The sequence below is a fragment of the Cottoperca gobio genome, chromosome 3 (assembly GCF_900634415.1).
Source record: "Cottoperca gobio chromosome 3, fCotGob3.1, whole genome shotgun sequence".
Taxonomy (NCBI): Eukaryota; Metazoa; Chordata; class Actinopteri; order Perciformes; family Bovichtidae; genus Cottoperca; species Cottoperca gobio.
In genome coordinates this window covers 307,501-320,231 of record NC_041357.1, presented here as the reverse complement: position 1 = coordinate 320,231, position 12,731 = coordinate 307,501, and the positions used below count along the sequence as shown (strand labels likewise).

Below are 12,731 nucleotides of genomic sequence, written 5' to 3'. Positions count from 1 at the left end.
CCCCTTCGCTCCCCCTCTCCTCTCGATGCCCCTTCGCTCCCCCTCTCCTCTCGATGTCCCTTTGCTCCCCCTCTCCTCTCGATGTCCCTTTGCTCCCCCTCTCCTCTCGATGTCCCTTCGCTCCCCTCTCCTCTCGAGGTCCCTTCGCTCCGCTCTCCTCTCGAGGTCCCTTCGCTCCCCTCTCCTCTCGAGGTCCCTTCGCTCCCCTCTCCTCTCGAGGTCCCTTCGCTCCCCTCTCCTCTCGAGGTCCCTTCCCAAGCCTGGCCTCCTGAGCAGCTCCAGCCCAGCCTCCAGCCTGGCCTCCAGCCTGGCCCCCGGAGCGGCTCCGACCGCCTCCAGCCCGGCCTCCTGAGCAGCTCTGTCCGCCTCCAGCCCGGCCTCTCCGCCGGCCTCCTGAACGGCTCTAGCAGCAGTTTTTCAGAACAAAATCTTGTGGGGAAAACTGACCTGGACAGATGCAGCCTGGCTTTGTAAAGCTAAGTAAAATGTCAGGATGGAAATAGAAATAATGCTAAATCCTCTAGGCCACTTCACACCATCTATTTTTTACACTCATCATCATTTACAGTATGCCATTTACAACTGTCAAAAGTTCAACATGTAAAACTCAGACACAAGTTATTGGACTCAAACTGATAAATAGCCCTTGGTTATCTGTCTCTGTACTCAGCTATCTCCAAGCTCTCAGCTGTCAACAACAAAAACAACACACCCTCCAAGTATGTGCATAACATTAAGGACTGGGAAATAGACTTGATTATCACTGCTTGTTAAAAAAACAAGGTGCTGTAAAGTGGCACACGAGCAAGAATTAATGAAACAGATTACAGTCAGGAGGAGATTGACAGGAGCTCTGAGGAGCAGCCTCAGGCTCACAAAAATAGGATTTCCACTCTGGATGACCAAACACTGTTGACGTGAGAGAGTCGAGGAAAAACAGAGAGGAAGGTGGGGGGAGGGGGCTATAATGGACTGATCTTCTGATACAGCTGGGCAGGAGAGAAATGCCAGCAGCTCTGGCAGAGATTTGAAGATAAATGCAGGACCCCTAACTCCTGCAGAAGAAACGCAAACTTTACTTTTTTGGTGCGTGACTCGGTGGACGGAAGCGACAGCTATGAGAGGACATGTCATGTCACATTATTGCTGACTTTTGGCCAAGTTTGTTTTTCCAAGAGACAAAGGCAAAGTCCATTTCAATCACACAGGAGAACAGAAGAACCTGAAGAACTCTGCTGAATAGGTGCGTGCTGCAGTCAAAAATAAAGAAAATAAGTATTTGTATGGTTTTAGGCTAGCATGTATGTTTTATATATTTGTGTCAGCGTGAATGGGCTCAGTCAGGAACACACAGTACTCCAGAAAGTAGGCTGAGACTTTCCCTTGGCCCAGAGTCAGACCAAACCCCTTCCACTAACTCCAACGCACTGCTCTAGGCAGTCTCAACCTGGCCTCTATCAGACTCGGTGTTTATGTGCGCAAACACACACACACACACACACTTTACACTAGGCTGTATCTAAGGGAGAAACACATTCATTCACTCTTTATTCAATAAATTAAAATGAACTCATCCTGAAAAATATAGTAATACATTCAGATATATACATAGCATTTATGCAGCAGCAAAAACTATTGATATGTTAGAAGTACATTCAAAGGTCCATTCAAAAATGTTAAGTATATTGACCGCTTAGGGCAGCAAACATGCCCTGAGCAGCAGTGCATTATGGGTGTACGAGTTCACAGAATTCACGGTTCGGTTCATATGCTGGTTCAGGAGTCACGGTTGGGAGGAACTGGAAAAACAAAATGCATGCATGGATTCATTTATTTTCATTAATTTTGAACAGACAGTAGTGCAGGTGTCAAAGACCAAAACTCCTTCTGCTGAGGACAGAGGCAACATTTTGCCTAGAGGCAAAGAGGGAACATTTAAAACACTTCTGTATTACACTGAACACTTTCTCAAAAGGCAACAGTTCCCAAGAGTCTATACATCTGAAAAGCAGCTATAAAAAACAAATGTGCACATGTGAAGTCACACTGAGGCAAGCGCAAATTAAATGCTGGAGCTGGAAAACCTGTCTGCGTGTTCCGGGTCAGCTACAAACAGCAACGGAGAGAGAATTCTGTATAAGACGAGGACGGTGTGTTGATGTTACTACACTGTTGTAGGGGATTTGAATTGAAACACATTGGACATGCTAATGCATCACCCATATGTGCCAATTACCAGGACCACGAAAAAGCAAACCGTATTTTATATTTTATATTTCATAGCATAAGAGATATTTCAGTTTTATAGAGTATTGTGACCCGTTACCTTTTGGAAAAGTGTTTGTTCAGTGTTCATAGAGTGTAATACAGAATTAGTTCAAATGTTTCTTATTTTTATAATGAAATAGTAAACCTCATTCCCCAGCAAGATATTGTGCCTGTCTTTGACACCTGCACTAATGTCTGCTCAAAATAAATGAAAAGAAACTTATTCTATGCATTTGTTTTTACCCCGCTGTACCACACTCGCACCAGACTGTGACTCCTGAACCGAACCATGACTTCTGTGTACTGTTGACACCCTACACCAGCTTTGTCTTCCGTATCACGTTCAGTATGTGCATGCATCGTTTCTTGTGAATCCCTTGTTTGAATCCTCCACAGGAAAGAACTCTGTCAGTAACAATTAAAACTACTTTGTAGAAAGGTGATGATGTTTGATACGCTGACAATCTTAAGGATTATGAGTTTAATGTCATAATTATGAAAAGTGAATTTTTGTTGTAGCAGCGCTTCATAAAAAAGCGTTCTTTTGATTGAGCCCTAACTCATGTTTCTTTGTTTTTTGTGCTCTACTTGCTCTTGCATGATATTAAACCCAGATGCAAACTAAGTGTGATTAAGCTTTTATTATTCCTGACTGTTTCTGACTGTGTTAAAGGTTACCAGAATGCATTGCCATTTTCAGAAATTGATTCAGACAGTTTTACCTTTCTGTGTGACTGATGTAGTGCTTGTTTTATGTGCTTGATCTTTTTTCATTAGTCAAACTTGTTTCTTGTTATGTCACCTTTTCCTTTCAACCTGATGGAACACTTTGCACTTTGCAAGTAAAGTTGACTTTCTGTTCGACATTTCAATATAGAATGACACTCCTTAAAATGAAGGGTAAAATGTGTATTTGTGGAACTCTTGTTGCCTGGGATCTCTTAAAGATTCAGCCTCAATGAGTGGCCTGAAATGTCCTTACAGCTCACTGTTGACACCAACTAACCTTGCAATCACTGTTGTAAAAAAGAATTACTTCAAATCAAATCAAATTTATTTGTATAGCCCAATATCACAAATTATACATTTGTCTCAGTGTGCTTTACAGACTGTACAGGTTACGACATCCTCTGTCCTTAGACCCTCGCATCGCACAAGGAAAAACTTCCTGAAAGAAACCCCAAAATTAAAGGGGGAAAAATGGAAGAAACCTCAGGGAGAGCAACTGAGGAGGGATCCCTCTCCCAGGACGGACAGACGTGCAATAGATGTCGTGTGTACAGGATAAACAACATAGTACAAATACAAAATTTGACAGAAATTATGTTGTGTTGGAAAAAAAAAAAAATAGAAAGTATGGATGAATCCAGGAAAATGTCAATAAGGCTTCCCGGTGTCCAGCAGGACCAGGTCAGCAGGCGCTGTCACGATTCATGATCCTGACGTAAACTTTATCAGTGGCACATGAGAGACAGACACTCCGGGGATGATACCCCGGATGGTGAGTTAGTAACATACATTTACATAAATGCATACAGATAGAGAGGGAGAAGAAGAGAGGGAGGGGAGGAGAGAGGAAGAGAAGGAAGAGAGCAGGGAGGTGTCCCCCGGCAGTCTAAGCCTATAGCAGCATAACTAGGGGCTGATCCAGGGAAAACCTGAGCCAGCACTATAAGCTTTATCAAAAAGGAAAGTCTTTAGCCTATTCTTAAATGTGGAGAGTGTGTCTGCCTCCCTAGTCATTTCACAACTAGTTTTATTATGAAGATTCAGTTTTTACTAAATGTGTTTACCTTTTGGATAGAGGCCGGGTGATTAAAGTTTTGACCCAGAAAGTGTTAATGTACTTTCAGACAGCGAGTGGGAGCCTCCGCCAATGTTTTCACTGTAAACACAGTAGCAGCCGTGGCAGCAGCGGCAAGGACAGGGAGGGCAACTGCCGTTCTTGTGAATGTGCATGGCTTTTTGCTGCTGCATGCGTATATGAGGGAAATAAAACAGGAAGTGATACTAGTCTCCTGAAAAACCCAACTGTTCAGCAGCAGAGAATAGACAGATCAATGAGGAGAGAAGGTATTGCAACATAAGCTTCAAAGTTTGATTATCTGTTACAAAAAACGTTTATGATACTAGTTACCGGAACCTGCTATTTAATTGGGTCATGTTGACAATCTTTTCCTCTATTTTAAGAGACAATCAGCTCTATATATGATATACATGATGACTGATTACAGCACATTGATACCAGCAGCCTGAGGTGTACAGGTGAGTCAAATCTGAGGTAGCCACCGATTCCAAATACAGATCACCAATGTTGCCAGGCGGCAACCGCTTGCTCTCAAAAAGCACCTTGGTGGCTTTCTATTTTTACTAAAATCCATGAAACAATGCACACAAAAACAAACATTAAAGAAATATATACTTTACTTACAATACAATACAATATTTACACAGTAGCTCTGTATCAATGAGCTCATTTCTGCCACAGTTTCTCTTCAAAATTGTAAGTTGAGCATCCATGAAGAACCAAAGAAATTGGCCAAAAGCAAGAAACTGGCAAAGTAGTGTCCAGAATGTGTATAGAAACAGGACCGATTTGGTTGCTGTGTTTCCACACAGACAAAATGGAGATTCTCAAAAGACATACAATAAAGGGAATGCATAATAATAGTTCTGTAATTTATAATGTCAGTGATAGGTTTTAGTGAGGTTTTATTTGAACACTGCTTTTAGCAACTGTTTGCAGGCTAAATCCAACAACTATAATATATAATCTAAAATTACATTATAATATATAAATATTTGCCTTAAATGCATATCAGTTTTGCCAAAGCAATGGGAATCCAATTTTAAGTGTTTACCTATACTTACACTTAATAAATCAGACAAAGAACAATGATCCTTTAGCATTTCACCAAAATCACCAAGTTAATATTTTTAGCAAGGTTTTTTATGAGAACCTTAAACCATGTGCAAGAACACATAACTCTTGATGGTAAGAAAGCCAAATGCTTTATATAGCAGTGTCCAAAATCAACACCAGTTTCTAAATGTAGGAAGGAACAATGCCCATTACTAAGCTTTGACTATCCCACAGCCTAATACAGATGTTTAGCATTCCCTTTCAAATAAACCACATTACAGTTCAATTAATTACCGTTTCGTTACATTGAGCTGTGGGAGCCTAATGGGCCATAACGTCAGTGGTCACTTCAAGTCCTAGTACAGGCATGGAGAATATCATGAAAGTAAGTAAGTTGCACTCTCCCTTTCAACAACATCTACTGTCTAAAGACCTCTCCAGTGAAAGCACCCAGCTCTCAAACAAGTTAAAGAGCACTCCAAATTTGACTTCTTTTTTTTATTAGTTAAACGTCTGGTTAGTCTGAGACTTAACTTGATAGATTAATAAAAATTAACACCACTGCTGCAAAAGTGCAAGTAAGTCGAAAAATTAAATGTGGGCTCTTAAACATCAGATCTGTATCATCTAAAGCTGGATTGGTAATGTATATAATATCAGATAATAAGATTTATTTATTTTGTCTCACTGAAACCTGGCTGAGACATGAATAATATGTTAGTCTAGATGAACCCACTCCGCCTGGTCATATTAATACTCTGGTCATATTAATACTCACGTTCCTCGAGGCCAAGGAGGTGGAGCTGCAGCCATATTAAACTCAAACCTATTAATCAATCCTAAACATAATAACTAAACTATAACTCTTTTGAAAGCCTTGTTCTTATGCTCTCAAATCCAACATGGAAAACAATAAAGCCAGTTGTATTTGTACCGCCCTCCTGGTCCATATTCTGAATTTCTATCTAAATTTCTATCTGAATTCTCAGAATGGTTATCAAGTTTAATCCTTAAAACAGATAAAGTAATTATTGTTCAGTCACTTTAATATTCATGTGGATGTTGATGCTGACAGCCTTAATACTGCGTTTATCTCATTATTAGATTCAATTGGGTTCATAAAACAGAAACAGCTCCATGGCTTAATTTACAAATCTGCAAACTAAAACAAAAGTCGAGAAATCTTGAAAGGAAATGGCGTTTCACCAAACTCGAAGAATCTTGTTTAGCCTGATTAGATAATCTTAAAACGTATAAGAAGGCTCTCCGTAATGCCAGAGCAGTTTATTACTCTTCATTAATAGAAGAAAATAAGAACAACCCCAGGTTTCTTTTCAGCACAGGCTGACAGAGAGACACAGCTCTACTGAGCCTTCTATTCCTATATCTCTCAGTAGTGACGACTTCATGAGCTTCTTTAACGATAAAATTATACTTATTAGAGACAAAATTAATCTCCTCCTGCCCTCAATTGGTAATGACTTAACTTCAACCTCCGGAACCTCAAAAACATCTGTAACTCCTGAAATATATCTAGACTGTTTTACTTCAATCAACCTTAACCAACTAACTTCAATAATCTCGTCGTCTAAGCCATCAACCTGTCTCTTATACCCGATTCCAACTAAGCTTTTTAAAGAGGTTTTATCCTTAATTAACACCTCGTTATTAAATATGATCAACCTGTCTCTATTATCTGGCTACGTACTACTATCCTTTAAAGTATCTGTAATAAAACCACTTCTTAAAAAGCCCAGTCTTGATCCAGAGGTTTTAGCCAACTATAGACCAATATCTAACCTTCCCTTTCTCGCTAAAAAGCAAGAAAGCAGTTGCAAAACAGTTGTGTGATGTTTTACATAATAATAATTTATTTGAGGTTATACAATCTGGATTTAGAGTTCATCATAGCACAGAGCACGGCACTGGTGAAGGTTACCAATGACCTTCTATTGGCATCAGACAAAGGACTTGTCTCTGTTCTTGTCTTGTTAGACCTCAGTGCTGCTTTCGACACTGTTGATCATGACATTCTACTACAGAGACTGGAACATTATATTGGCATCAAAGGAATCACACTGGTTCAAGTCCTATTTATCTGAGCGATCTCAGTTTGTACGTGTTAACGATAAATCCTCCATGACGGCAAAAGTCAGTCTTGGAGTACCACAAGGTTTTGTACTTGGACCTATTCTGTTCACCTTATATATGCTTCCTTTGGGAAATATTATAAGGAACCACTCTATAAACGTGTATTGATATGCGGATGATACCCTATTATATCTATCAATTAAACCAGATGAAACCAATCAATTAGCTAAACTTCACGCATGCCAACCACTTGAAGGGTGGACGGTCCGCATTTACAGAGAGGTTGTATCTTGCCCTGTGTTGTTTACAGTCCGCCATGATGGAGTTGTTTACACAATGCCACATGTTGTTAGAAAACTTAGAATCTCGTCTATTTAGTGAGCAAAACTGTTTTGAGATCAAAATCACAACAGCAAGTACAGTAGGCATCTCACACAAGCAAGCAAACTCACAATTAAACCCATAACTTTGAGCCAACTCACCTATGAAGTCTCATCATAATCCTGTAATCAGTAATAATAAGAAAAAAAATACTTCCTGTGTCATTGCAGGGGTCCAATAGATCGTTTCCAGTAAAAAATATATCCATCTTGAACATCGTCACATTGATAAAAGCCCATTGCAATCTTTGAAATCAGCTGATCGATGTGTTTATCTTCGCGATGATACTCGGTAAACACGGCATGTATTAACCTATTAGTGCTATTTTGATATTTGCTAACGGGATGCCGAACTCTGACCTTTCGATTGACACTTCATTTGAGGCAATCGGAGCTTCCATTCGTTATCTACAGCCATCAAGAGCCAATGAGTGTCAACTTGATAAGGAAGTGCCAGCCCTCCTCTTTTGTTTACAGACGGAGCCAGCAGCAGCCCAGTCTCTCTTTGACTCACGTATCATGTAGCCAATGAACTGCTGGAGGTTTAGATATGTGACAACCATGGTTTTATTTTTACAAATGTTATTATCTTTTCATAATTGTATTTAGTAATTATAAAATACAAAATAAACACAAAAATATTACAATTTGTTTTGTTTATACTTCACTTACTTTGTGTCATTACTACTGAAAGGAAACATTGGGTATATAATAGTTATTTATGACCTTTTTATCAATAAATATTATAATATCTCCAAATGCACAGCTTGTGAACACCTGGTGTTACTCTTAGAAAAACCTGTCTAATAAGTTAAGTTTTTTTCCCATTTTATCTGAAATTTTAACCTGAACTTAGTAACACTTGGTGCTATGTTTCTATTGTGTTTTCCAGCTCATACCTACCAGCTATACCCATCTTCATGCATCTTTTTCAACAACAAACTTCAGACGGAGTGTATTTTCTTCAAATTCATATTCAGACCACTATTACTCAGTGCCAGAAGCACTTGGAGTGATTATTCAACGTTTTGCAAGAACAAGAAGAGAGTTATATTATGAATGAGACCAGAATCCTGCAGCTGGTGCAAATGGTTGAAGAGCTTTCAATTTACTTTGGGTATGTCGTTTGTAGGTAATTTTGGGTAAATTCCCCAACCTCTTAAGAGGTTAAGGACATAAAAACTTGGATGTCTAGGAACTTTTTGATGTTAAAAACAGACAAAACTATACTTGGCCCCAAAAGGACTGCTTTATTTCATCTATGTAACATTGCAAAAATAAGACACATCCTGTCTCAAAATGATGCAGAAAAACTAGTCCATGCATTTGTTACTTCAAGGCTGGATTACTGCAACTCATTATTATCAGGTTGTCCCAAAAAGTCCATTAAGACTCTTCAGTTGATCCAAAATACTGCAGCACGTGTATTGACAAGAACAGGATCATATTACTCCTGTATTAGCTGCTCTTCACTGGTTCCCTGTAAAATCCAGAATATAATTTTAAATCCTTCTTCTGATTTACAAAGCAATTAATGGTCATGCTCCAGCATATCTTAACGATCTCATAGTTCCTTATGAACCAACTAGAGCATTGCCCTCCCAGAATGCAGGGTTACTTGTAGTTCCTAGAGTCTCTAAGAGTACAATGGGAGCCAGAGCCTTCAGCTATCAAGCTCCTCTCCAGTGGAACCAGCTTCCAGTTTGTGTTCGGGAGGCAGACACCTTCTCCACATTTAAGAGCAGGCTAAAGACTTTCCTTTTTGATAAAGCTTATAGTTAGGGCTGGCTCAGGCTTGCCTTGGATCAACCCCAGTTATGCTGCTATAGGCTTAGACTGCCGGGGGACACCTCTCTGCTCTCCTCCTTCTCTTCCTCTCTCTTCCCCCCTCCTCTCCCCCTCTATCTGTATGCATTTATGTAAATGTATGTTACTAACTCAGCATCATCCCCAGAGTTTCTGAGTCGCTCATGTGGCAGGTTGCCACTGTTAAAGTTTATGTCTGGATCATGAATCACTGCTGCCCTAGTCCTGCCTTTTTGACATTATCCTGGATTCATCCTTTCTTTTTCGATCACACTATAATTTGTCTTCAAATGGATGTTGTATTTGTACACATGACATCTATTGCACGTCTGTCCGTCCTGGGAGAGGGATACTTCCTCAGTTGCTCTCCCTGAGGTTTCTTCCATTTTGTCCCCGTTTAATTGTGGAGTTTCTTTTAGGAAGTTTTTCCTTGTGCGGTGCGAGGGTCTAAAGACAGAGGGTGTTGAATGCTGTACAGTCTGTAAAGTCCACTGATACAAATGTGTAATTTGTGATATTGGGCTATATAAATACATTTGATTTGATTTGACTTGATAGAACTGCTCTGATAGTACATAAATGTTTTCCACACAACATCAGAACCTTTCATTCCAGCCCCGCATGGTAACATATGGTAGGTCACTGGTTCTCTCACCTTGGACCTTGACCTGGTTGGAAGTGCAGGTAGAGCAGGGCAAGAGGGTGAACTCTTCAGCCTGGTGCATAGAGTAGTCGGTACTGGCAACCACTACCCGATCCTCGGACCGCCAACCCTCTGGTTGGTCGGCCAGCTCCAGGATGCTGGTGTTGGACAATATGTTGATGGAAATGGATGCCTGCGGACGAACTACAGGAAGAGACAGTCAGAGTTAGAGCTCACAGAATGCAGCAAAGCTGACACACATTCTGCTACATTTAGACAGGCCTACACAGCCACACTAAGCCCTAGTCTAAATTGAAAGGTTGAATCCCATTCATGCCTACAATGCTTTGTGCTTATTTCAGTCCATGGTCCATTTCCAATGGAGCACATTTTCTTCTGTGGCAGGGCTAATCAATATGGTTTGACAGCCTTTTTATAATTTTAAAGTTTTGAATAACTTTTGACTTACAGTGTATCATGCTTGAGTGTAGCAGCACAACTTGAGTAACGTGGCTGAACTGGCTTGCAGGTTTTGCTCTATTTCTAATTCTTACACCATTCCTAATTTTCCCATATTTTAAGCTTTTCTCAAAATAATTGTCCTACGATAACAATAATGTGCAAAGAATTTGTTGGGATTTTGTCATTTAAAAAAAATGTGTTTTCCATTTCATGAGTTATCTATCCACCCATCCTTCTGCCAACGCTTATACGGTTGAAGTGTCAACATGCAAAGCAAAACGGCCATGGCTTTATCCCCATCCAGTTCCTCCAGCCCTTCCTGGGGAATCCAATGGCCTAATGACATTCAGGAGGCATCCTTATCAGATGCCCAAACCACCACAACACAAAAAAACACAAAGAAGTAGTGTTTCAGATCTCAGTAATCCAGAAAGAGAGTGAGGCCAGACACCTTGCCAGGGTAACTAATAGATAAGGGTTGGAACATAGATCAACTGGCAAATCAAGAGGTGCACCATCAGAGCTGTCCTTACTGCTGACACAGCACTAATCTGCCTGTCAATCATGCCTCGAGACAGTAGAATACCTCAATTTAGGGTAGCAATCCAGAAGTCAGCATTCCCCCAGCTGTACCAATATTCTGTCTACGTTTAACAAGAAGCGTTCTTCAGAAAATGTACAGTAGTTAAGCAACATAATGTGTAGCAAGCCCAAACAAAAAAGTGGCTCTCAAAAGAGGGTTAGTCGGTGACTCATACAATTCCTGACCCTCAGACTCTGACACTACTTCCCTCTGCGATCAAGATTACATTACATTACTTTACAGTTCATTTAGCTGACGCTTTTGTCCAAAGCGACTTACATTAAGTGCAAACAATCATGAGGATAAAACTCCGAACAGCAAGAATCTTGCAAGTACAATAGCTTCAAATAAGCCAAACAAATGTAAGTGCAACATACAAAGAGCAGAATTATTATTATTATTTATTTTTTTCATTTGTCGAAGGTGCAGTTTAAACAGGTGAGTTTTCAGTCTGCAACGGAAGGTGTGAAGACTGTCTGCTGACCTGACATCAATGGGGAGGTCGTTTCACCATTTTGGAGCCAGGATAGCAAACAGACGGTTTTGTTTGAGGGGAATCTGGGTCCCACTGGCAGTGAGGGAGTAGCAAGCCGATTGGCTGATGCAGAGCGAAGTGAATTCACTGGGGTGTATGTTTTGGTCATGGCCTGGATGTAGGAAGGGCTGATCCATTCTCAGCACGGTAGGCCAGCACAAAACCATGTCAAAAGAGCAACACTCCCAGACACTCTCCACATAACACACAAATACACACACAGACGAGCAACATGACCGGACAGAGGCCGTGAGGTTAGAGCCTGTGAGCTCTGAGCTTGCTGTGTGCCAGTGTTTTCCTGATGTGGGCTCAACGCATTCCAAACATAGCAGCCTATACACAACACACTCTCTGCAGCACAGCACAAATGTTTGTGTTTGTTTATTTACAAACATTTACCATTGCTATATTTGTGAGGGCCATTAATCCGTGTTGAAGCGTATCAAGGTTTACATTCTCCTGTTTTTCAGAAAAAGCATTGAAAAACTGTGATGCAGATACTCACACAATACTCACAAAACATACACACAGACACTGACAGTAAGATATGAATGTACCCAGCTTTCCACAGAGGAATCGGACCCTGTAGTTGCGACAGAGTCCATGAGCCTGGTCCTTGTTGAGGCAGACAAAGCCGTAGTCCTTGTCAATTTTGTGAATCACATCTCCGGTCTGGTTGGCTGGTATCCCATCATGGGTTTCAGCCTGGACAAGACAAAAATTAATGACAAAAATGAACAAAGGCACTATTGACAAAAACATCAAAACATTTTTTTTAATTCAGTGACACACCAATGGCATTGAATGTAACTGTGTTCCTAACGATTAAAGAAACATTTCAAATTGTTAGGAAATAAGCTTGTCTATAACTTGACATTGAGACAGAGAGATGTCTGGCCACTTCACTTGGCTTCAGCACAAATGTTTTTGCACCAGACATCTGGTATTTCTCTAATGTCTAACTTATTTTTTTTGGCAAAGACCACCAGTACTGAGGGTTAGGGCTCAGTGCTCTATCTGTCTGGAAACAAGAACTAACTTTTAAATTCCGTGAGGATCCATTTATGCAGCAATGACCTTCTTTAATTATTTTAATCTTC

At 40.4% G+C, this 12,731-nt stretch overlaps 1 protein-coding gene across 4 annotated transcripts in view; it reads right to left on the bottom strand.

Moving 5' to 3' along the window:
• cemip (cell migration inducing hyaluronidase 1) overlaps positions 1–12,731 on the bottom strand; it is a 177,176-nt gene that overhangs the window by 46,182 nt on the left and 118,263 nt on the right. For all 4 annotated transcript variants that reach the window (XM_029457806.1, XM_029457817.1, XM_029457798.1 and 1 more), the window contains exons 10-11: positions 12,189–12,336; positions 10,064–10,255 (exon numbers count right to left, since the gene is read on the bottom strand). In XM_029457806.1, coding sequence (XP_029313666.1) covers positions 10,064–10,255; positions 12,189–12,336 — 340 coding nt within the window. The remainder of the gene's footprint in view (positions 1–10,063; positions 10,256–12,188; positions 12,337–12,731) is intronic.